Genomic DNA, 26,017 nt, shown 5'->3' on the forward strand with positions numbered 1-26,017 from the left:
CTCTCTTCAGCTCCTGGGGACTGGCATGAAACGTTGTTCCTGGATCTTTAATTACCCTGCTGAGATCTCGAGCAGCAGCGCCGCACCCTGCAAAGAATGACATCAGACTTAAGCTGAGCCTAGAAGGAACCCTTTCTATGCCATCTTACCTTCTGCCTAAGAACAGCCCTGGTACCTTACCCTTGATTAATTTAATCAACAGTGTGCATAAGGAAACGGCTCAGAAATCCTGGAACTACAAATGAATTTATTCGCTTGAAGTAGCAAGCTGCTGGTTCTTCTTTAGCTAAAAGGAAGAAATAAATAATCAAATGCTGTTAGCAACAAAACGTATTTCCTCGTCTGGCACAACCGTTTGTCTACACAATAACTTATTTTCTCCTAGCTGCTTAATACAGCTGGATACTTTTTTCACTTCCTGTGAAAACTGTTGCCAAAAGATCATGTTGACTGAACGATTTTTTTCAGTAAAAGAAATGTGATGAAATAATTGACATGCATTCCCCACCTCTTAAAAGAATTATCTTTAGCTATCAGGGCAGTGTTCATCTTAAGACCAGCAAATATGAGGACTACCAAATCACAATGTTGCCATCAGAAAGTTTATATATTCCGCTACATTTTGAATGTTACTGAATAGTAACTACAAAAAACCTTACCTGAACTCTTCAGAATTTTAAAATTAACAATTTTAACCCAGGTCATTTGTTACTCATAATTGATGCACAGAATGAAACAAATTCCAGTCACTGCTTAATGCGCTACTGGAAGGCACCCAGACACTATGCTGATGACCACAAGATACAAGTATTTCTTTTAAGAAGTATTTCCATATTTACATACCTGCTTTGGTTCATATTTAACCCAGGCCCCACTTTTAATAGAATACATGCCCATAAATCTCTCAGGTTGTCCTAAACCCCTTAAAAAGACAAACAACGGTAATATGGATTGTTCAAATGAAAGCTTTATTTTGTATTTTCATATAAATTCCAAGAGCTTCCAATATTTTGTAATTGCAACTCAGAAGCTGTTAATGAGAAACCAGCTGTTTAACTTTGCAGACAATACTTTAAAACAAGCGCTTTTCAATCACCCTGCTGTTCTTCACTGTATCTTTGGCTAAGCAAGCCATTAAAATCCACTGTCTTCAGCCCCTGGTCTCTGTAATGCTGTCTGCTGGTTTTTAACATAGGCTACTTCTGCTTTTACAAGGAAAATCAAATCTGTGTTTGCTGACATTGTCTGGGAATCCTCTTAGGCAAGTCTACCCTTCTTTTTCAGCTTATTTGCAATATTTTTGCTTTGCACAGAAACTTCTATTCAAGTTACATCCCATAACATTTCACAAAGCTAAATTTGTTAATCACACAAATAGTTAACACAATTCCTAAGTTAAATAATTTAGCGGGTAGAAGGAGACAGGACTTCAGAGGTAGATACAAGAGAGGCTGGAGAGATACGGCTGACAAAACAGAACCGAAGCCTTGCAGCAGCAAGTAGCAGAAGGTTTAACAGACAACTTTTGTACCAACAAGCGAAGGGATCAAAGGATGAGCAATGGAATGGAATGAAATCTGTCTCAGGAATAAAAAAAATATCACGAAAATCAACAGAGCACACGCAGTTCGGTCTTGAAATCGCCTGTGTGGTGTTTGAAAATAGGTGAGGTCGTACTTGGAAGCGGGCAGCAGAAGCGGTCGGTGTTAAGCCGGGGTCTGCAGACACGGTGGCCCCTGTCAGACAGCGTGAAGCTTTCCCAAGGTCCCGGCGGAGCAGGGAGACGGTGGGCGCTGGAGAGGCGGCACAGCGGTGATAGGTAGATTTGCATATATAGGAATACTGGAGGAAGACGGTTTGAGGAAGACAGCAGTAAGGAGAAAAGTACTAAAAAGGGGAGGCACAACTCGAAAAGCAAATCATAGAAATGAAGCAGTGTGAAATAGTTTTTTACTCCATTTCTGAGATGCCAAAATATGCACTGAAGTAACATCTTTTTCAGGGTTTAAAAAAAAAAAAAAAAAAAGAATTGTTTTTATACATGCATAGGTTAGTGAATTTAACTCAGATCTATGTCATGACCAGCCCTTCCAATTCCTGTATCTGAATATTGGGACTGGATGATGCTGCAGCACAGATTCTCTCTATGAGGGTCAAACAAAAAGCAACCTTTACCTTCCTGGGAAAGTCTGAAATTTAGTCTACAAATTCCCAGGTGAAGGGTTAAAACTTACCTTAGCCTATGTAGGAACAAGGAATATTCTATAACTCAGGTCAAATCGAGCAGGTGGTCTCTGCGCAACCCCTGGCATAACAAATGCCCAACAAAATCATTTTATTTTTTAGTATATGCAATAACTTTGCTGCTAAAAGCATCACCAATTTCAGGCAGGCTCTACCATAAAAACACACACACCAAAGAAAAGCGTCCTGTACTGCGAAGCTGTCTCTCTAAACAGACACCACAGGTGAAAGATGGGGCAAGGAAACAAAAACACAGAGTGAACTGACTTGCTCAAAAACCACACAAAAGAAACCATCAGAAATGGCAATGACTCCCCCTTTCTCTCCAACTCTCCTTCTCATATTGCTCATAATATCTACGACAGCCTATAAAGTCAAGGATGTAGTCCTCATTCAAGGAGCTTGCAATAAAAGCAGCCAAGCAGATAAAAACAATGTAAAATGGATTTGTCAGAAAACAAAACATTCTTCTGAAAATGCTGTTCTTCGGAAACAGTAAAAAGAACATTCCTTTGTCAGGATCCAGCACAGCCCAAGGAAGGGTTAGCAGACGAGATGTATAATGATGGTAATACCAAAAGGATTCCTATGGCAAATTCCAAAGTTAGAAGACTTTGCAGGGAGACAGCACAGAGGGGAGAGAGATCTGTGCAGAACAGATGTCCTGGGAAAGCAGCGTCTGCCTTAAATCTCACAGAAGACAGTATTTTTGTATAGAAGAGAAAATATTTGGTTTAGATACACAATAAGGAAATGAAATGACAGCAAGGTGCAAAATTAAACAGTGGCTTTGGATATACCAAATTTGATTCAACTGGCCCTTATTACAATTTACACTTAGGGACAAAGAATAAATTGGTCTCTTCTCAAAGTGACTTTTAGAGGTTGTGGAGAGAGAAGTGCTGTATTTCCTTGTGAAATGCAGGCGTTAGAAATCACATCAGCAAAAGCAAGTGTATAATATTTAAAGTAATTTTACTAGCAGTGAAAAAAGAAAACACAATCTTTTTTTTCTTAATGTTTTAGTTTGTCTATTTAACACAGCACTTCAGAAAGACCTTTGGTTCCTATTACACTAACAGCAGCTCCTCAACCAAGTTTTGAACACTTTTATTTTCAGATGTTTTTAAACATCTGCTTGAGCAATTTAGTTACAGGTATCTTAAATCACTGCCTAGGACCACTTCAATGTGACAAGACATTTTTAAGATGCTAATATTTTGGGAATCTCACTGAAAGGGGAAAGATGTCCTCAGAGGATATTGAAAGCAGAGCCTGCAAAAAGCTGTACTACTGTATAAAACTGTACTAATAAACAATAAAATCACTTTACAGAGATCATAAAGGAATTAATACACATCAGGCCTGAAGTAACACAAGCAGGATGAGCACAATAGTACAAAACAAATTCATAAGGAAAAAAAAAGTGCTTGAAAGGAAAGCATGATCACTGTTAACTTGGCAGTCGGCAATGGCCAAGAAGCAGAAAGAGCCAGTTGTCCTGGGGAATCACAGGGCAGCCACAGCAGACAGCACGATGCAGTCATGTGAAAGGCAAACGTGGTTTAGGGACGTATCAAGAGTTATCTCCAATACGCTAAGGAAGCATTAGTGACATCAGGCGTGGCCTTAATCTTGCTTGAACACAAGAGCCTGGCAAACTCAGGCTGGAATGGGTGAAGAGAAGTGCTGGTGGAGCACTGAAGGTCCAATCACGCAAGGACGCTTTGATTCCCAAGAGAAAAGACGTGATGGATTCGAGAGGAAGAAAAGCTACTTAGCTGAAGGGCAATCCTTGAGTAAGTTGGGAGGAAATGAGTGTAAACTGGTCACAAACACAGAGGCTGGAAGCTAGAGCCGGCTCCTAGCTGCTGGAGTAATGTTGAAACAAGAATAGGAACAAAAGCTGAAAAATCTGCTTTTAACAAAGTGCTTAATAAGTTTATGAAAAGGAAATCTGGCAACCTCTCCTCACTAGAAAGATTTCTGTTCCGGCCTTGCACGGGAGGTCTTTCATGTGGAACACATGTACACTTCTGCATCTGTGCTTGTGAGAGCATCCAGCACGCATCCTGCATCTCAAAATGACAATTTAGGGCTAGATATTACAGGAGACTTTCACATTTCTATCTATCAGAAGAAATACAACAACCTCGATGAAGCCAAAGAAACACATGGGATTAAACACAATACTTAATTATCTTCTACACGCACAGAAAATGTCACAGAATAGAAAAAAAAATAATTAGCTTCCTTTGTAACACACAATAAGCCAGATTCCCTGTCTTGTATTCCGTTCTCCACTGACTGACAGATCAACAGTCATTTTGTCAATGAAGTTCAAGGTCAGCAGTTACCAGCTCTGTTTTGCTGCGGCTGGACTCTGACAACGGTCTGAACTGCACCCTCTGTTTCTGACTGAGACTCTCCAGCACAAAACACTGGGAGCTTTAGGAACAGAGACATGTTTTTAACTGATTCACGATTTGAACTTTTCTGGCACGCTGTTTGGTACCCAGAGAAGCAATAAGCGCAGCTGTATTCTTACAAAACCAACGAATCTTGATGATGCTAAATGCAAACCAGTCCCACCAAATGAAGAAATCAAATCTACAACCCTCAAGAAAACGTCCAAGCCAGCCTGGACAGCACAGTCATCAGTTCTGCGTATCCATCTTCTGTTTTCCTCTCCCTCTGGTACCAAGAATGATGATGCTTCGATACACTGTGCCCCTCTCAGCTCAGTGAAACCTGCAACTATTCAGTGTGCTCTTAACAGCAGCCAAAACCCATCGGCCTCAAAAAGGTGCTGTGTGCTGCAGCAGGGCCCAGGTCTTTGGAATATTTTTTCATGAAAATATCTGGTGATTTTTTAATTATTTTTTTTTTACAGGGAAAGAGAGAAAAAGAAAACAAGACGAAAAGAAGAGAAAACTTGACGTGTAAAAAAGAAAGAAAAATTCAAATAGAGATGATAATAAAGCAAAATACAACAGGAAGACACCACAGAAATATCTACTCCAACAGGGGTGGTTTTGTTGCCATTATTGAAAGCTAAGATTCAACAGGTTTAAACCTTCTGCAGAGGTTTAGTACACTTATCATGCACCTACACAAATAATTTCTTTCAGAACGTCATTTCAAATGAGTGGCACTGATGTGACTAACTCCTCTGAAAACAGCTTTCAAATTATCTATTTGAAATGTTGGCACTCTCACCACCTACTCTTTTGCAAGCCATAAGCCAAAGGTTAGTGAGCACAATATTTTTACTCATTAGTTGGGAAACTACTCCACATAAACAATCTGGGGGGATGATTTCACTCTCTGGTACTTGTCATGGATCCAGTTCCTCTGTAAAAATAAAACATCTGCATCATTTTTTTTGACCAGATTAAGGATTACTACATTCTCCTATATTAGAAAAGGAGTAAAAAACCTTACACGATATATTTAAAACAGCATACACAGACCAAATAAAACTTAGATGGCATGGTTAAATGAAAAATAACTGTATTTACAATATTGTGCAAGTAATATAACACAAACTTCCATTCTAAAAATCAATCACGTCAAAATAAAATAAAAAACATTACAACTCACATTTTAATACCTATAAATCCTTAATTTCTATCCAACATTTTCTTTATAAAAGCCTGTTTAAAATATTAAACTTTTGATTCACTCTAGCTTAAACAGCATCTGAAATGATTTGTTAAGTATTACTGATCACTTAGTCTCTGTCTTAAGTTTCTAGATTTTCCATTTTCAAATTTCCTCTTTTTAAATGTTGGCACCCCTTCTGTCAGGTCTCCAAGGGAGGTGACTGTCTTCTCTTTGAATATCACCGTCTCATCTTCTGGAAGCTCTATCACTGGAGGCGGTAGACTGTCACTCTCTGTAGTAGGAAGCTCCAGGTCCTCTTTGTCACTGGGAGAAGAGAGGAAAACATAAACAGCTTAATCCACAGGGAGAAAACAACCTGGTGTACTGCAGACAGCAACATTCCTATTTAATTGTCTAAACAGTTTTGAGTTAGATGCAGTCTTCTAGCCAAGATCACCATAATGACAGAGATCAAGAAAAAAAACCCATGTTTGTTTCTTCTGTGTGGGGTGGCATAAAAAGTAAAAAACTAAAACCTCATTCTCTACAGAATTTATAGCAAGGCCCAAGCACTCATCATGTACGTAGTCCTGTAAAAGACAAGAGGGCTGCATGCATGTAAATTTAAGAACGCTGGGCTCAGTGAGTAACTAGCAATGGCTCACTGTCAAAATACTCTTGAGTAATTTTCTATAGGTGTCCATCCTTGAGGGTCTGTATGACAAAACAGAGAAGAGGCTTAGAAAATCAGCCAATGACTCCAAGTTGGGAGAAGCAGCTCTGGAAGACAGGATCACAGCTAATACTGATCTGAACAAATCAAAGACATTGTCTAAAAATGACCAATCAGTTTTAGGAGGTCAACAGCAAAACGCTGTATTCTACAAGAATAGCCCATGGCACAAACATATGATGGAGAACAACTGAACAGTTGGCAGACAATTATCTAAGTCACAAGTCCATCAGGGATCCCACCAGCATAACACTACTGTAAAGACACACCTTGTGTTCCTGGTCAATCCATATAAGAAACCCTTCAGTACTACTGAATGTTAGTCTGATGTCAGCTCATGTACTACACCTAGTTTCAGGTCCTGTGCTTCAAGGAAGACATAGATCAGCTCGAGCACACAAAAATGATCCATGTGATTTAATTCAAGTCAGGAAAATGCAACTGTTGCAGTATCCCTAAAATGTAAACCCCCTGAAAGTGGTGGGCACTGTGCCTAGTCTCAGTCAAAAGAAAATAATGTACACCTGCCATTTCACAGAATCACAGAATGTCAGGGATTGGAAGGGACCTCGAAAGATCATCCAGTCCAATCCCCCCTGTCAGAGCAGGAACACCCAGATGAGGTTACACAGGAAGGTGTCCAGGTGGGTTTTGAATGTCTCCAGAGAAGGAAACTCCACAACCTCTCTGGGCAGCCTGTTCCAGTGCTCTGGCACCCTCACCATGAAGAAGTTTCTTCTCAAATTTAAACGGAACCTCCCATGTTCCAGTTTGTAACCCTTGTCCCTTGTCCTGTCATTGGTCGTCACCGAGAAGGGCCTGGCTCCATCCTCCTGACACTCACCCTCTACATATTTATAAACATTAAAAAGGTCAGCCCTCAGTCTCCAAGCTAAAGAGATCCAGCTCCTCCAGCCTTTCCTCATAAGGGAGATGCTCAGTTACAAGTGTGTCTTTATCAAGACTGTGTGTTAACGTACAGATTCATGTATAAGGTCCAGTAGCTTAAAGCACTTTCTATTGGACAGTGCTTTCCAAAAACCAAAAAGAACTTATCAGCTCTGAATTCAAGGAGCAGTTAGCTGGTCCAGTACAGGAGGTGTCACGTGAACCGATCAAGTGACATTATCATCTCCAAGAAGTGCGTAATTTAGTTCCAACGGTGTCAAAGCTCTATCAACTGAATAATTTAGAACTAAAATGGTGCTGAATGGTGTAAGTATGAGCAAAAAGACTGATCTCATTCTCCCAAACCTAATTTCTCCAGACTTCTAGAGGGCCTCATAACAAGAAACTGCCCACAGAAGACAGTTTGCATCACACGAAAACATGCATCATACAGTAAAACAAAACAAAACCAACCTTCTGATCAGATGCATGTCATCAAAACATCTGCAGTACATCAGTCAGACATGGGCAGGAAAGACAGTTTCCAGATTTAAAACTGGCATAACTAGATTACACGTTTCATCTTTCTTCTCCTTATTTAAATGATGACAGAAAGTGTCTCCCACCACGTTATAAGAGCCTCCAGGACTTTCACATAGAGACAGCAGAAAAGGTTGTGGCGGATTTTGTATTTGCTTAACTTTGTTTTCAAATGAGGTAAGATAGGGAGCAATAAAAACAGTTCAACCAGAAGTCTTTTACTGCAATACTGGGTGAGAGTAAGACAAAAAACTGGAAGTGTTTTTAGGCCGTGTCCTTCAAGTGAACAGTTAAGAGTCAGTACAACACCACAGAGCGAGAAATAGTTCATTGATTGCGGAAGTAACTCAGACAATCATCAGGCTTAGGTAGAAATTGCTCAGAGTTTAAAAAAGCATACTCATTATGTCAGCAACTATTGATCCCATAGGGAAAGAATTCAAAGCAATGCTAACCCAGTACAATCAGGATCAGGTTGTTGCTGGCCCTAGAAGATCAAGACAGATCTTGAACTCCAGGCATAGTTAGCCCAGCTATTATAATTACTCATCAGAAAGAAACAGAATTCAGCCTGGAAGCTGGAGGCCCTGAGGACGCTGCCTGTGTTGCTCAAGGCTGGAGACAGTTGAAGACGTAGTCACAAGAGCTCCTGAGGCAGATGAACCACATTGTTGAAGGAGATGATAAGGAACATAAACTTAGATTAACTACATTTATATAGTTGATACTCAGCCTCTGAGAAAAATGGTGGATGGCAATGATCCTTTAAATCATGTTAATTTACTTTGTACTCATGGAGAACTTCTACACTAAAACCAAAACTCCATCACTATCCACCATGGAGAGCTGTTACTTTAAATAATCACTGCACAAAGAACTGTATTTGGGCTACGCTTCCAACCATTGCTGTGCTAATTCTCCCAGAATTCACAAGAAAAAGCTTCAGTTCTTGAAAGAAGTATTCTGGAAGCAAGTGTCATGAAAATAACAACAGTAAAAAGATCCTCACCTTGGTTCTTGTTCTTGTTCTTTTTCTTTCTCTTCTTCTGCATCTGCTTCCTTAAGCGCTCTCCATTTTCCAAAGGTGTTGGTCTTGTTAGAAGCATCACTGGAGGTTTCTGGAGAAGCTGATGTACTCCTCTCTTTATCAGAAGTTTCTGCTGGCTTAACTTCTCGCCATTTCCCATAAGGAGTTAACTTTTTAGCTTTGGGAGGTTTTTTCCCTTCCTCTGATTCGTCACCATTATCTCCTTTCCTCTAAAGAGGAAAAAACCCACCTTAAGCAAAAATGCCTAAATAAAAACACAACGTAGCTTTATTTTACATCTTTTATTTACTATTATCTACTATTCATACTTTTCAACCAAGAGCAACTTGAAATTATAAACTCATAAGAAAGTATTTAAATTTCTCTCCTTGAGCTTTCATCACATACAGAGTTTAAAAAAAAATCTTAAATGTTACAAAAAGTTAAAGTTGGAAAATCCAATCTATCAAGGCTGAAGTTAGCAAGGAGTAGCCAATACGAACTTACTTAAAAACAATTTAGCATTTTTTTAAAGAGGCAAAAATTCATACACAGCTTTCTGTGCATGCAGATACACACACTTTGCAGCTAATACCTAACAGTATTTTCTAATGATGCACACTGATACAAAAATAGATATTTTAGAATTAACACCTGTCTATGAATACGTTTGATATTGATATTGTCTCTGTCTGTTCTGAACTACCAGTTTCAGACACTATCTGACCCAAGCAGAGCCATAATCACACCTTCTATCTTAAGTTTTAAATCTGAAGACAAAAATATATAATTGATACAGGTTTCATGCTACGTGCTGCCAATGTTTTTCTCAATTAACAAGGAAACTACAATCATGTCCTTTTCAGTCAACGGCATTCCCTGAAGGTCTCCCAGAAGTCACATTTACCAATGAAGGTTATAAGACATAGCCTCACACTGAAATTCACATAATTTCATGGATTTTTTTCAGAGAGATGACAGTGACCTTTCTCAGAGAACATGACGTTTCTTGCAGAATTCAATCAGCTCCTGGTGGGCTGAAGGCAAGATCATGCTTTCTGTTTGGCAACAGTGCCACTGATGGGCCAAATAATTGAATAAAGATTAGTTTTGCTATTCAAACAAGTGCAAACTTCTACTTTCAGTCATACGGTTTGACCACATTACAATGAGTACAGCCTACCACAAGAGATAAATCATCTTACGCTAGAAAATACTCTATGTAAAATAAATCTGAAGAGAGAATTTACCTTTAAATTTGTTTCTGAACTCTGTTCTTCGTTTTCACTGTCTTCTGAGTCTGAGTCAGAATCCTTGTCATGTTGATTCTTCTCGTTTGAAGATGAAACAAAACCAGCTGGTTTCTCCCATGTGGATACTGTCCAAGATATTTGAATAACCACATTATTTATGTTTCTAACTCAAATCTCTCATTGCTTTGACAACATTACCTTCCAGAAGCAGTGCTGCCTTATGCAAAAATGCAGCAAATGATTGAGCACAAAGCTTCTGCCTTTGTTCGGTATGTTTGTTTTAGTAAACATAATCAGAAAGATAACATTTCACTTCCCAGCAGGGATACTGTCATGACAGCTGAGTTCACTGTTGAAAAGCAAAATATCATGCATGGTGGGCTGCGATCCACAAGACTGTGGTCCCTCTCACACTAATGCAGGACAGACAAATTGCCCTCTAGAGATGCCAATTTGATTTGAGTTGTCCATTGATTACAAAGACAGGATGAGGTGAAGAACACCAACCGCGAGCCTCAGCTCTCTGGGCAGACAAACCTCTTCCCTGTGCTACTTGGCTCAGTAACGTTAGGTCTCTTAATTAAAGAGCTGTCAAGTAAGCAAGGAAATACAAACCTTATTCTGAAAAGACATGGAAGTATCTACAGGATATGACCTCATTTTCAATAAGCAGGTAGTATTCCAGCAAATATATTGAGAGGAAATACTTAAATAAAAGTTGAGTCAGTGGTCTTAAAACTGGTTTTAGTAACAGTAAGACAAAAGTACACCAACTTTCAACCTATAATTTTATATAAGATTTCACATGTAATAAAACTACTATTTTTCTATATTTTATCTATTTCCAAAGAAATCCCTAACTGAAAACAACATTTAACAGGTATGCTTCTAGATGTCTCTCAAAGAAGTAAAGGTGTAAGAAACCAGCAATGAGTGGCTTTGAATGAACAAAACAGCCTCCTAAGGGTACTGCTGTCATATATGTAGCTTTAGACCAGTAACTGAGAAAGTTCACTTTCCTCGATGCCACACAGAGCCAGTGGAGTAGGGTGCAGCCTCCCACAGCAGGACTTGTAGCAGGAGCTAAGCCTAGTGACATTAGCCTCCTAAATTACACACCCAAGATGAGACACCTCGATCAGTCCCCTTGGTTAACTCTCTGCCTTGTTTCCAGAGGGTGGGATTAGCATTAGCAGAACTGACAGGTCATTTTCAAGCATTTCCAAGATACTTATAACTATATAAAAGCAAGCGATCACTTTAAAATCTCACTAGCCAAAGTTTTGCCAAATACAATTACAAAGACATTCTTCACGAGTGTCATGCATCCATGAAGAACTTTAAAAAACAATCCAACCAAAGGCATAAAATGTATCTGAACTTAGAAGGCAATGTTTAAAAATAACCAGCATCTCATTTCCCTTTCAAAAGAAAGAAAAAAGGCAGGGGGAGCGGCATGCTGAAAAACTGAAAGGTTGTGAGGTTTTTTTCTATTCTTGGCATCATCAGGAATGCTACTTCATACCTAACAGCAGAAGGAAAACTCATAGCCAGCATAAAATCATTTGCTCTCCAGAGAGGCATCACTGACCTTAAAATTATTCAAACAGATTTAGAAAACAGATGCCTGTTCTAGAGGAGTTACCACAAAGTTCCCCATGTAGGGAAAAGAATTAGGAAAAGACGTAGGAGGTAAGACTCTGGACGCTTTTATCAACGCTATGTCAAAAAGAGAAGAAGTTTAGGAGCTTTTTATTCAGTCCTACATACCTGTCGAAACAAGATTCTGCCCCTTTCTGGTTTCCAAACAATAATTTCAATATATATGTAGAAAAGACTAACTCATATTTTAGAGTTACAAGTTGAATATCTAAAAAAAACCCATATGAAGCACAAATGCAATACACACTGACAATACAGCTATAAATCCAGCGCTGACTTAAGCAACAAGTATACTTCAACTAACGTAACAGCTTAAAAAATACAAAACTTAGTAATGGCCTTACAATGCAGTTATTTGCGGAACAAAACGCATCTCTCAAAACTCTGACTTCTGAAACGGAGCTTAACTGGAAAACAAGCTCTTCTTACCTCCTGTTTGTGTGTTATAGTAGTAGGTATGACCATCTTCAGTGACACCTTCTACCCACTCTGCTGTCTAAGAAAAAGATATAGCAGCTAGTTAAAAAAGAGTTTTAAGGATCAGCCAAAGTATCACTTGTAAGACTATTCAACCCCTGAGTATTTTTTGTTCATTATAATTTTACTGTTTTAAAGCGTGAACCCCTAAAGTTTTTAGAAAATACCCCCTTCGACTCAAATGAGATTGACTTGCTTAACTTAATATACTGCAAATGCACATATACTTTTTTTTTCAAACAGTGGATAATTACTATGAGGCAGTATAGCAAATTTTGTCATACAGTTCCAATTTTTATATATAGGTCAATATTTTACATGTTTTTTATTTTCTAAAGTATTCACCCCTGAGGCTGTAATTTCCTGTTCGTGCCACTATCTTTAGTAGAGATTGGCAAAAAAATTCTCTGGAAGACTCAGAATTTCGTGAGGGCTACAGAAAACCAGTACCAATAAATATTAATACTACAATAAATTAAACGTAAGCAAACAAAAAACCTTATAAAATCTATCCCAAAATAGATCTTCACCAAAAATAACTGAAGAATCAACCTTTGCAGGAATGCATGCCAACAAATCTATTTCTTTAGTAAATCACTGATCTCAACATAGCACTGTTTTCCCCTACTGATTAATAAATACATATGAAATATGGCAGAAGTTGTTGGTTTGGCTTTGTGGATGCACACAATTAAAATAAAGATGTGTTGCAGAATCAGTCTCAGCTAATCGGTCATTACACATAACTTAAGATTTTCCTTAAGAACCTGAGTTTCATCAACACTTACACATAGTACTTCACTGCTCCTTAAGTACCTCCTGCTCACCATATTAGGCAGAACATCCGTGCAGCTTCACCATACATTATTTTTGCATTAATAAATGTCCGTGTGTGTGTGTATACAGAAACATACACATACAGATGGGCTTTTCCACGCACATACGTACATATTTACTTAATAGTCTAATTAAACTTTGTTATTGTTTTTAAAAACACAACAAAATCAGAAGTTAAAGCTCTTGCACTCGCTCTGTAAACACGAAAAATTGTACCAGTAGGTTCACAGCGGGCAAAGTCAAGAAAGCATTCAGTGAGTAAGTTCCCTCAAGGTTTTGCTCTTAGAAGTTTCAGTATGCCAGTTTTAACAAAAGAAGCAAAAGGAAAAATTGTTTTATGTAAACAGAAAGAGGACAAAAAACTAGTCTTAAGTACAACGTACCCTTTTTGTTAGAGCTATATCCTGAGAATTTTAGACTGGGTTCTTCGAGGTTTTCAGCAGATACTTGACACTAGGCATACCAAGTATCCTACTACACAAATGCTAACAAGTATAACGTCAATCTAAATGAAGTTACAGGTAGTCTATAACATGCCTTTGTTTTACTCTGTTCTCTCCACCTCTTGCAAAGTCTGAGCAGCAATCTAACATGCTCTAAAATAAGGAGGGCCTGTGAATCTCACTTGCACTATATCTCACAAGCATGCCCTTTAATTTCTGGGCAGTGAGTCCTTGTTAGAGAACTGGAATGTTCCCAATATCTTTAGCTCAGACTAAATACGGGAGCAATCAAATGCTTGCTTTTAGCAACAGCGAAAATAACTCTAGACACCACAGAGTCACTGAGCCAGGGTGAGGGAGGAATGGTAAAATACAGACATGTGGCATGAGAGAGATAGCTGAGGCCAAAGGTGTATTTTTACGATATAGCCCAGATGAGCTAACTTCAAATTGTTGCCAAGAAGGGAGCTCCTTCTCTCCTCCATCTGCTCCCCCCCGCACCAGCATTTCACTGATTACGCAGAAAGTTGATGGAAGGAAATCAGCCCACAAAGCACTAACCTAAACTGTGGTGTCTTTACTCCCTGAACTAGCTCACTGTCAGGGCAAATATGCACCAAGGACCATACAAAATAAGGCACAGGACAGTGGAAGGCTACAGTAAGCCTGACTTTGAATATTGCAAAGCTACGCCTTGACTGAAGAGATAAAGTTGAAGTGTTGGTTAACAAGTTGTGCAAAACCGCAGGATAAAGGAATCTGAAAGCCAGAGTAGTGTATGATGGGCAGCGAAGTGTGCAGTCTCCTGGGAATGAACACTGGCTGGAGAAAGCCTGCATTTTTGAGATAAAACACTGCCTCAACAGGCAGACAAGACCTCATGGACATATTGTGAATTGATTCAATTGCCTAAAAATATACAGAAATATAACCATTTTCTCTTGTGATTCCAAGTAACCCAGTACCAAGCATAGGCTTCCTTCTGAGATGCGGCAATATAGTTACAGAATGTCAAGCACCCTGACAAAGCCAGGTTTTTTGATCTCTACCATAAAATCCAACATTAGCCAACAATGCTGACTGTAAATCATACTGTACCTATGATGCCTATCTTGAACATGGGAAAATGCAACATCACTTAACAGAAGTGTTCTAATGTTGTGAAGCACAAAAATCCTGGAGTGATAAGTAGATTATAATAATAACAATAAGAAATCTTTCTGTCTTTGGACTATTCTGCAAGTTTTCCTGTGCCTTAAATACAGAAAATAAAGTAATATGCTAAAAAGTTGCTTACACATAGGTTCCATGACCATAAGAAACCCATGAAAAAGACAAGTCATCACATAACTGCAGCATAAAGCAAACACAAATACCAAGTACTCTTCTTATTTTTTAACTATCTGACAATGCAATCTGTTTCTTAAGATAAAAGAGTCTTAACTATTTCAAATGTCTATGATTTGAATTTTTAAATTATATTTCATTCACAAAAGGTTGAACAGAATTTATTCAGAATTTCCCCAAAGCTTTCCATTTTATGGGCTGAAGCTTAAAAAAGCATATTCTGTAAAAACACAAATACCACTACATCACTTCTCTTCTCTTGATAAACAAATTAGCCAAAAAAGATCAGGCGAGTAAAATTTCAGTTTTCATCAAGCATATCATAAAACACTCTATATATTCAAATTATGTTTTCCTAAATTTACTAAGAGCAAACAATTTATCTTATGCAATCAGAAGACTTGCAGATTGCTCAGCTTATTTCTTATAAGTGTTTACAAGGGCAAAGAAAAGTATGAATAATAGTATTTGATTACCGTTTGTGAGTTTTGAGAGTTGCCTTGGAATCCTTTAGGTTTCTCCCACTGTGATTCTTAAAAAACAAAAATATATTTCAACTCTGTTAATGTTTAATAATATTTAGAAAAAACAGATCTAAAGGGTATGACGCTGCTACGTGCACACATACAAACGAGTTATATAGATGCACCTCAATGGAATATAAAACATCCTTGATCAAACTATGGTATAACAATAAACCAAAGTATCACAGTTACAGTTGGCTTTACCTGGAATAACCACCTTCAGATTCTGTTAAACTATGACTGATTCACAGATACGGGAATTTTGGTACAAAAAAGGTGTGTGTTGTTTTTTTTTTATTTTTAACGGTAGCATAGAGTAGAAGAAACTAAACACACAAGATTTTTACCTTTTGGAACTTATCTTATATGAGGAAAGACTACGGTAAATAGTAACAGTAATCCATAACCTTTCTATTACTTGGGCACAGTCAATTTATCTCACATTCCCGACAAGTAAGCTCCTTTAGCAAGAACACAGGTATATTTTATACACTTAACCTCTGAAAGGCTAAACACTTCCAGGAACTCTGGAATTACTGCGTTCTCCTATTATTAATGAACAGCAAAACCAATTCGAAGTTCTGGATGCCTAAATCCTGAGTGTTAAATATCAAAATTCCATCTAATTGTTCATATTTTAGTCATCAGCTTGCTACTGAGAGAGCAAAACAGTAAAGAGATGAAGGTAGACTTTTCTCATTTATATCCAATAACTAAATCTGCATTTGCTCCTCACTAGTTTTTACCTCCAGTTTTTGTGTTGTAGTAATATGTATAGCCTTCGGGAGAAAGCCCTTGCACCCACTCCTTCGTTTCACTTTTTGATGGCACTGAGGTGTCTTGAGATGACTTTTTTTTCTTTTCTTTCTTTTCCTTCTTCTCTTTCTTCTCTTTCTTTACTTTAGTTTCCACTGTGTTACCTTGTGTTTTACTCTGTGTCGAACTGGGACCTACTTCATCTTAAAGAAAATAATACTTCCTTTTAAAAAAAGAGTAATAATCTGACTTTAAATATTAGTCACTCTTGAGCAACAGCAAACAGGAAGTTTTGTTCTTATGAGTATTACACTCATAAGAAGTAAACTTAAAAGATTATATTCACATAATCTTGCATTGTAGCAATACTATTGTGTCAAAAGAAAGTCCAAATATCAAGAAATGAGCAACATAAAAACTGTAAGGACCAATGAGCTCTAATTAAACAACAACAACAAGAAAATAAAAGACTTATGAAAAAGACAGTTTCTACAGGAACTTCAAACTACAAACTTTTTTTAAAGGATAACTTGTTCACATGGACAGAACAAAGGTACTTGCTGAACTGGAAGCTGAGTAAGAGATTCTCATCTCCACTGCCTGACACCAGTGGGAACCCAAACTCTCCTTTACAACAGGAACTTTCGCCTCCAACTTGCAAAAGTGAAATATAAAATAAAGTAAGGGAGGCTTCACCGCTGATTCAAAGCGCTGACTACAGCCTATTTCTTGTTATCACATTGTTTAATTTTTCTACACCAAATCGGATTGTTCCATGGAGGAGAAGACACTGTAGCTAAAAACATTCTGTACTGCAACTCTTACTACTGACAGTCTGCAGACTTCCATTTTTTGGGAGGTTTCGGTTTGGTTTGGGTTTTTTAGGAGCAAACACAGTCCTGTAGGCCTTCTCTCATGTTCCTAGGGCCTAATTTAAGAAAAAACATTCCTATTCAATATTCTTTCAATTCTGTCTTTAATCCTTTGGCAGCTATATGAACTACCTGGCTTAATTCCAAGCCTTTTCAAATCCTCTTGATATGCTTTCATTGCAGCTTCCTCCATTGCTGCAAATTCTTTTGACATGTTTTCTTCTTCTTTTGCTTTTTCCAAGCTTTTCTTTTTAATCTAAAACAAAACAAAAACACCCAGGAGAATACATTAAACAAAGATGATAATGAAACAGATTAAAAATTAGTATTCATGCAAATAAGATATATGAGTTACCTCACTAATTCTTTTTGCCACATTTTCTTTATGATTCTTTCCTCTTTCATGAAAGTCAATGCTCTTAAAAGCAAGAAAAAACCACATATTATACAATATTAATTTAGTTAATTTTAGTTAGCTAAAGTTTAGTTATACTAAACTTAGTTGTAACCTGTTCTGAAAACACTTACTGCAAACACTACAGCTATAAAATGGCTATAGGAATTCAGAAACACTGAGAAACAATCTACAAATTATGAAAAAAAAATCAGTAACACTCCAAAATGCTATCATGAAATTTCATGGTCTGTATTTATAAGATTTAAAATTTTTCAAATAATGCTGTTCAGTACACGTCAGAGACAAGTAACAGAGATTCTGAGCTCCGTTTCCGTGTTGTTCTTTCTAAGTATCATCCCTTGATTTATTTTTACCCTGTTTTCATGCAAACTTTTTTAAAAACATATGCCTTATTTAGAATTCATAATATTAGCTATGGTCCTTATTTAGATCATGCTATGCTCCACAAATACCCCATGAACTTAAACCAGCCTGCAGATCTGAGAGAGAAAAGAAGGCAAGGTGGGAGAGCTGGATACCTAAGGACAACAGAACAGTCTGCAAGCCAAAAAGCTGCCAGAAGGACTGAAGCCAGAAGGAACCGGAGGAGTTCAGAAGCTCAACAGGTACAGCAGTGGGAGTCCTCATGTGGTTCTCACACAAAAAAATATCTGAGCTCATTCAGGTGTTCAAATGTTAGGTGCCTAAGCCTGACCTAGTGACCATGGAACTTCTTTGCACAAACCAAATAATCCAGGTATGATTCATCTCATTTAAAGACAGACTTTGGAAGTTACCCAAATTTCTCCCTTTACCATATATTTGTCTCCAGTGACTACAAAAAGAGACCTAAACCAATCAGCTCATGCTTGTCATTCTGAACTGCAGGTATCTAACTGTAAAGCAGATGAAGCTCAGCTCCAGGAGTAGCCCTGGCATTGAGTCAGGAATGCAAAATTTATTTCTAAATAAGAAGCCAATGAGTCTCATAGTCTGCAAAAGGCACCTTAAGTCAGAAACACCTTTTTGTGACCCACTAATGTTTCTGTGGGCTGTGTAAAATGAAAAAAAGAAACCTGCTTTAAATGCTTAGAGTGCTGGCTGGACCAGGCCTACCATATACAAACAGGACATATGTCAGGTTTTGCTTTCTTTATGCATATGAGGGCTAGGAATAAAGTTTAAAGACAGATCAAAAGTTAAGTTACAGAATCTGAAGAAAAAGCAGGGTCAGATATTTCCATTCTTATCTGTACTGCCAAGTAGAACAGCACACACCATCTTGTATGCAGGTACCTGGCTCTCATGTAATATATTTTGAATATCACAAGTATTACAAAGGCATTTTTAAACAACAAATGTCATGCATCAAAAGATGAGTATCAAAAGTGATCTTAAAAGCCTGTGATTTAAATTCCTAGTGTTTCAAAATAATTGACATAGTATAGTAGACCATCGTACAGGTCTGTTGTCTGCTATCCAGCACTTGCAGTAATCGCAGAATTTTTTTGGCTGAGATTTCCAGTAATCGGCCCTGGGGAGAGAAAAAAAAAAGTATAATCTGAAACAATAATCAAAACCACATGCTTTATATATATATATATATATATATATATATATATAGCTTTAAAATTATATTTGGGTGATTCAGTGCTAAGGTGTTTCTTTGGGTGACTCAGTGCTAAGGCGTGGGGTTTTTTTTGTGCGTGTGTGTGTGTTTTGTTTTGTTTAAACAAAGTATGGAGATAAAGCAAGAATAGTCATATTGACTACTGTGTCCCATAAAGCACAGTTCGGTACTGGGATTGTGCCCATCTGACCCCCCCGAAAACGCAAAATTTTTACAACGGAGGTGATGCCGTAAAAACCAGAAATATGAGACAAAGCAAGCTAAACAAGAAGCTCTAGATACCCTAATTAAACACAAAACTGTCAGAAAAGTGCAACGGGCACTGTTTTTAAAAATGCATGCAATAAATGTTTTTAAGTGTACAACACAGTGAGCTCAGCAACACAAGGGTGCACTTCTGGACAACGAGCTACTGTGAGGTCACAGACACAGTAGTAAATTACTTGCATGTTTCAGTGTAAAAATGTGTTTCTGAACCATGCAATTTAGGTAAGTTGCATATGTGTGAGGAAACTCAGGGGAAACTCTTCAGAGCTCAGAAATTATTTTGTAAAAGTATTTAACAATAAAACAAACCCTCCAATGACCATTTCTTCATCAAAAATGCTTTCTAATGCCAGGCTGGTGCAGAAATAATTCCATTTCTCATTGCTTGCAGCAACAGATGCAATGCTTTGGTTCAACAGAACACATTGCAGCAACAGACTTCTATGTTTTTAAGTTAAAATTAAAAAGGATGAGGGGCAAAAAGAACACAAAACCAAGATTAGACTGACAACATTAAAAAAGATCAGTCTAAAAAATTAATCTTTCCCTTTCTGTCTGAAGATCAACATACAGAGTTCAAGGAAAATACTACCTGACATTTTATTCTAATAAAACCAAAACTTCTTCCATGCACAACAATATCACCCTCAAACCTTGTGATATACGCATGCAGATCTTTCATAACAGAAACAGACCTGATTGCCTCAACTCTTAAAATTTAAGCAGATCTCAAAATACAGTCTCCCACCAGTGCTTAATGTAAAAATATAATTTATAAGAGACTACAATTACATAAAAGTGTAAGTATGAAGAATATGCTCTGCAAAAATATATCAACCTATAAGCAACACCATCTTACAAATGTGTAGCTTTCCAAGCAATTTTCTGGAAAGCTAAGAAGCAGCAGCTGGGCTTTCCCTGATTTAAACAGAAATCCGCTCATCCCCAAATTGTGTACTTTAAAATTGGGTGATTACTCAGTCACACATTTAATTAAAAAGGCTTTTGAGACTTACATATCAAAATGTACTAAGGCCAAAGCCTCCGAAATCGTACTGTGGCTGGAAAATCAGCTGAGTGGGAGTGAGAAACTCAGAGCTCAGAAATACCTCTAGGTCCTTTTTCCTATTTGAACTACAGCTCCTACACTGTCTCTAAATCCTTCTACATCATCAAGACAACTTTCCAGCTAAAAGGTGGGTTAACCTTCCTAAGGCAATGGAACAATTCTGACAGAAAACACATAGATTTTAAAAGAGCATCACTAAATGTTTCAGAGGTGCAAGAACAACTGCATATTCCTAGGTTTAACCTAAAAGGGCTAGCTCTTTCAACACAATCAAGTGTAAGTGCTAAAATTAACACTGTACAGCTGCACCCACCAAAATTCAAGACCTGAGAGTGTGACTGGCTGTGTTTTCACAGCTGTATTTTCCACTGATTTCTCTCCTAAACGCTACTGGACATCACATGTCATAAACCTCTGTAGCTACACAGAGAGTAATCATGCTGGAGAACCTGAGGGCACACCTGGGTTTAGTACTAATCCAGGTCTTGATGACAGCAGCCTTTTGTCTTCATCTCCTACTGGTTTTGATAAAGAATGGAGCTGGCTCTCTGTTGTTACATTTAAAATAAATGTAAATGATACTCTGTGCAGAAGACCTGATAACCTGGAAACCTCAAATCCTGCATTTCATGATTAATGGAGTTGTGTAAATTATGATCCCAATTCTGTGACTTATTGGCATGAGGAGTGTTATACGCTGAGTAATTCTTATAAACATTTTCCCCTTGAGTTCATGCCGCTCAAAAAAAGAGCAAGCTCAGCTGAAATATCCACTGAATACCATCTGCCACTGTAACAACGATGGAGCCTGCAAAGCAGCAACTGAAGTGAGACCTCACTTTGCTGAGATGCTACAAGTGCTTCACAGGCTCTGGTCACAAGCCTGAAAGTTAATCCAGGTTGATGACAATGTTTAAGTATGTGATTTTTTTATTAATCTGCCAAATACAGGCTTGAGAATAGATGCTGTTAAAGTGGTACAGAGGTCTTTTATACTAGAATAACTGTGTACAAATCAAGGGAAACAGTTATTTTTAAAAGTCATTGCAGTAAAAATGGTACAGCTCTGAAGACTACTTTTTCTTCTGCCTGTGCTTACATCAGTACAGTTAAGCTTGATTCTTGTTTTCAGCTTTACAGTTGGGCCAGCCTGTCAAGGACCAGAAAGCTGCCCAGCTAGCCAAGACCACCACATCCATCTTTCTTCCTTTCACTAACACAGCCCAAAGGTCATAAAACCTGTCTCATCCAGGTTTGAGACTTCAGCACTGTACACATTTACTCCAGCGTGGCTATCCAAACAGGGGCTTAGTGACACCGATCCTGACAGCTGTGCAAGCTTTATTGCAAAGCTCTACCTCCCCAAAAGGGTTTTGACAAAGTCCCATTCAGAGCCCAGTTTTCCAGAGTTGCAAGTCAGCTTGGCAACCTGCTACTGGGCACACAGGGAACAGAGTGGGACTGAAACAGATGGATACTACGCAACTTCTAGACACACTGCTGTAAACTTTCAGCCAGAGTTGGTAATCCTGTACAAACTTGCAAGAAATGCATGTCTCCTAAAGAACAGTGATTTTATTTCAGCTTTTACTGGTCAAAGCACCCAGGGCAGAATGTGCAACAGTTCAGAGGGCTAAAGGGGAAGGAGGGAGAAAGAGGGCGTAAACATCAAACTGTTTTCTTGAAACTTTAATGGAATTATGAACTCTGCTGCAAACAGCTGTATAATACAAATAGAATCAATGTTACAACCATCTTCAGATTTCTGAAATTCATTTAAAACTTCAGGAGTGAGAAGACAGGGAGGAACAAATAGCAACTCTCCATTAACAGTATCCACCACATTCACCATTTCAAAAGATATGAAAACACTGAAACTCAGAGAGGAAACTCTGAAACTCAGGTATTTTTATTTGCATAACTTGCTTCTTGATCCATGAGAATCACACAGCCTACGCTGCAATGACAGCATTACACACTCCTACTGCATGCGAACCATGCGTTTGGAAGCACACCAAGGGGACGGGTTCTGTCGACAATGTTCAGAGAGCGACCTGCAGAGTAACTCCAGCAGTACTGGGGTCCAGGATCCCAAACTGTCCACCTGCAAGCTGCTTCTCCTCACAACTTACAGTGTTATTAATGTTTTTATAGGTGGTACAGTCAGCCTTCCTTATATCGGGAAGCTTGAGAAACTCTCATACGGAAGCTGCATTCAGCTGAGACCCCTTTACTTTGAGACTGAGCTGGAGGTTTTTGTTCTTGCCTCATATTGGCTGAAATTAAAAGGAGATAGTGGGGAGGGGAAAAAAAAGAAACAGCTGTTTCAGGTGTCTCTGAAGACAAGAAAAAACAATTGGCCATGTAAACAAAATCTCGAGGCATTTGCTTTGCATAGCTCTGTTCTGAAACGCTGAACTTGAAATTTGACTGGGATGTAGCAGGGTTTGGATCAGGGACATAGCTATCCAAATTATAAGCATTTAAAGGGGAATAAGCATCATACACATGCTCAGCAGTGTTCTTTGTTTTTAATATTTACAACCTCTGGAGACTTTACACCAAGTTAATACCTTCCAGCTTTCTTGCAGGTTTGAGCACTGAACAGCCTGTGTATGCATCATCCTCTTGAATACAGGTGTGTGAAGTAAGTAACACAGATTCAAGTTCCTGACTACAGAAGGAAATTAATTCAGAACCATTGTGGCTGTTCTGTAACAGCCACTCAACAGGACAGTATCCTGAAATACTAATAAATGCTATTTGGGAATACTGTGTACTTCTAAAGAAAAATAATACTTCTGTGACGGAAAGAAGTAGAAAGAATGAAAGAAAAAAAAAATCACATATATTTCACAACAGACACTCCTCCACATGGGAAGCCATTCCAGAACAGCTAATTCTAATTCAACTATCCCAGTATCAGCAAGACCTAAGAACGCAATGCTAAAATTGGCAGGAAAGGAGGGCAAAAATGAAAAGGTTTTCTTGTACTATGAAGTAGGTTCCAGTAGGTTCCAGTGCCACAGTCCCAGTGACCCATGCTTCCAATAATTCACAGCAATTCCATTCATTCATACTTCACTAATCCCACCCTAAAAATTCTTCTTAGATACATACCCTTAATTTTTTTTAATGGTATTTAAAAATAAGGACTCAAGAAAACAGCATCCCAGACACATCTAGTACATGAGGCTGTCCTACGTAACCTTAGCTTGTTTGCCTTCTAATATGTCACATAATATGTATGTGGGGTCTTACAGAATAGTACTAGATGGGACTTTTATCCACGTGAAATAGGGCAGTTCTGTGAAGGGTTTAGTTCTTCTGGCCTTCAAATTGACTATATTCTTGGCAATCCTGTAAATTCTAATTTACAACCCAAGTGGTTGCCTCTTTTTATTACTATATTGGCCCCTTCAGAACAACATACAAATCATAATGTCCCAAAATACAATCTGAGCCAAAAGCAGAGTCTGCAGAAGCTGCTCCGTCTGACCTGCATTGGTGCTGAAGATCATTTGTATGGATCTGCTTTGCCAGATCTCTTTTTCAAATTGTAAATTATGTAATTTGAAAGGTAACACTACAAATATTTTAAACACTATACAAGAATGCACAAGGACAGGCAGACTTCTGCACACACAGAGCTCCAACAGAGCTCATCTCCTCTAACTTTAGTAGTCTATAAAGTGAGATATTGAGTTGTCTAAGTTCTCCATGTCAATAGAGGGAGACTGTCATCTCCAAAACACCAGTCTTTCCATCCTAAACTGGCATCTGAGAAGCAAACTGAACTCCATAGGTCTGTGTTTCTTCCCCATACAAAGAACCTAAAGTGAACTGCCTGAGTCAGGCTTCAAAAGTTAAATATCTGAAGTCAGGGATATCTACTGAGAGCAGAGGTCTGCAGCTGTAGATGCAGAAGAAGGATATGGGTTAGGCCAAGAAGAATACGATAAAGAGCAGAAAAAACCAGCAACATAAATTGGGTCACTGTGCAGGTATAATTTTAGCAGTAACCAAAATTAAGAACGCTGCTGTATATCGCATCAGTCTGCGAGACAGGCTCGCAGAAACCATCAAAATGGTTTATTTTCTAAAGAAATTTTTGATCTGGTTAAGATTTTTTTTTCAGCAGGGAAGTTAGGCTATCATGAAAAGTAAGAGAAACGAGCAAATGCCATTCATATAACATTCTTATTAAATAAAAGACCAAAGCTTAGCATTTTTACCCCCCTCCCCCAAACGCGGTCAGGCATTAACGAAAATTTTCTAATTAAAGACTTAAGAGAGGTCGCTATGGCCAGCAAAACTAAGACACCGCGGCTTTCTTCTTCCACACGCTTCACCCAGAAGCGCCAAGAGGCCGCGGTCGGAAGGGCCCGGGGGAACCGACACCCGAGCGCTGCAGGCCGCCCGGTCCCCCGAGGCGGGCGGTGCAGCTGCCCGGCGTGTCTGCGAGAGATAAGGCGCCGAAAGTGCAGCAGAAACAAACAAACAGGAGCGGGGGGAGGGCGGAAGGAAACAGAGACCAGAGAGAGAGAGCGAAACAACTCGGTCAGCGAGGTGGGGGTCGCCGGCAGCCCCGGGGGCACAGCCGCAGCCCGCCGGCCCAGGGCCTCCGCACGGCCCGCGGCGCGCCTGCCTCGCACGCTGCCGGCGCTGCCCGAGTCCGAGCCCGGCCCCGGCCCACAGGTTGGGCGGGGGCTACGCACGGAGCGCGGCCGGCGCTGCCCACTCCCTCCCGGCCCCCAGCACTCACATCGCCGCTTCCCCAGCCGCGCTACCGCACCGCGCCGCGCCGCTCCCCGCCGCTCGCAGCCAGCCGAGCCGCGCCGCTGGGCGGGCCGGGCCGGGAGGGGAGGGAACGCGGCGACGGGAGCCGGGAGGGCTCAATCCGCGCTCTCCTCCCCCGCCCTTCCCCACCTCCTGCCTTCGTCCGCTCCTCCTCCTCTGCCCTCGGGAGAGGCGAGCGCCCTGCAGGGAGCCGCTCGGACAAGTAGCCGCTGCCGCCGGGTAAGTGCCGCCCGCCGCAAGGTGCGGCGAGCCCCGAGCTGGGGAGGACGGGGAGGCTCCGTGCCTCCCCCGCGGGGAGCGAGCCGCGCAGAGCCGCCGGTTCGAGCCCGGCCGCCCGCAGCACCCTGTGCCTGGCTGTTCTTGCCCCACCGCGGCGGTGGGAGACGCGAGGTGCGGCGGGGGGGAGTGTGGGGGTGCGAAGGGGCTGGGGAGGCGGCGGCGAGCCCGGGGCGGGCGGGTGGCGGTGGTGGCCGGACGCCCCTGCCAACTTTCTAAGGAGTTTGGGCAGCGCGTGTGCCGGGGGTGCCGCCCGCTTCCCCCCCCCTCCTCCTACCGCCGGCCCGCCCGCGCTGCCGCTCCCGCCGTCCCAGGGCAGCGGCGGCTTCGCGCGGCCGGGCCGGGAGCGCCAGCGCGGGGCGGCTGGCG

The 26,017-nt window shown here is 39.9% G+C and overlaps 2 protein-coding genes across 6 annotated transcripts in view; one reads left to right on the forward strand and one right to left on the reverse strand.

Moving 5' to 3' along the window:
* Positions 1 to 947: 947 nt before the first annotated feature.
* WBP4 (WW domain binding protein 4) lies at positions 948 to 25,472 on the reverse strand. Of its 4 annotated transcripts, XM_065846734.2 has the most exons (10): positions 25,338 to 25,472; positions 19,068 to 19,140; positions 17,565 to 17,627; positions 17,342 to 17,465; positions 16,328 to 16,540; positions 15,534 to 15,589; positions 12,383 to 12,449; positions 10,289 to 10,416; positions 9,021 to 9,268; positions 948 to 6,174 (listed from the first exon to the last, which is right to left on the reverse strand). In XM_065846734.2, coding segments are annotated over exons 1-10 (1,182 nt in total). In that variant the 5' UTR covers positions 25,340 to 25,472; the 3' UTR covers positions 948 to 5,966. The 4 variants fall into 4 exon arrangements, with proteins under 4 accessions (XP_065702806.2, XP_071662025.1, XP_071662022.1 ...); XM_071805924.1 differs by lacking the exon at positions 19,068 to 19,140 and having other exon boundaries at positions 25,338 to 25,412; XM_071805921.1 differs by lacking the exons at positions 19,068 to 19,140; positions 25,338 to 25,472 and adding an exon at positions 18,146 to 19,025.
* Positions 25,452 to 26,017, forward strand: part of ELF1 (E74 like ETS transcription factor 1) — a 90,744-nt gene continuing 90,178 nt past the window's right edge. Inside the window, exon 1 of one of the 2 annotated variants that reach the window (XM_071805883.1) lies at positions 25,452 to 25,591. The gene's annotated coding sequence lies outside the window, so the exon portion shown is untranslated. The remainder of the gene's footprint in view (positions 25,592 to 26,017) is intronic. The other variant, XM_071805890.1, reaches the window with a different exon arrangement.

This window comes from Patagioenas fasciata, chromosome 1 (genome assembly GCF_037038585.1).
Source record: "Patagioenas fasciata isolate bPatFas1 chromosome 1, bPatFas1.hap1, whole genome shotgun sequence".
Lineage (NCBI taxonomy): Eukaryota > Metazoa > Chordata > Aves > Columbiformes > Columbidae > Patagioenas > Patagioenas fasciata.

What these genes read in the sequence shown, in the direction of transcription:
- WBP4 (XM_065846734.2), bottom strand. An exon ending in CTACAACACAAAAACTGGAG is followed by an intron (nt 15,590 to 16,327) that starts GTAAAAACTAGT and finishes TTGTTTTTTAAG; the next exon opens with AATCACAGTGGGAGAAACCT. An exon ending in GTTCAGAAACAAATTTAAAG is followed by an intron (nt 9,269 to 10,288) that starts GTAAATTCTCTC and finishes TTTCCTCTTTAG; the next exon opens with AGGAAAGGAGATAATGGTGA.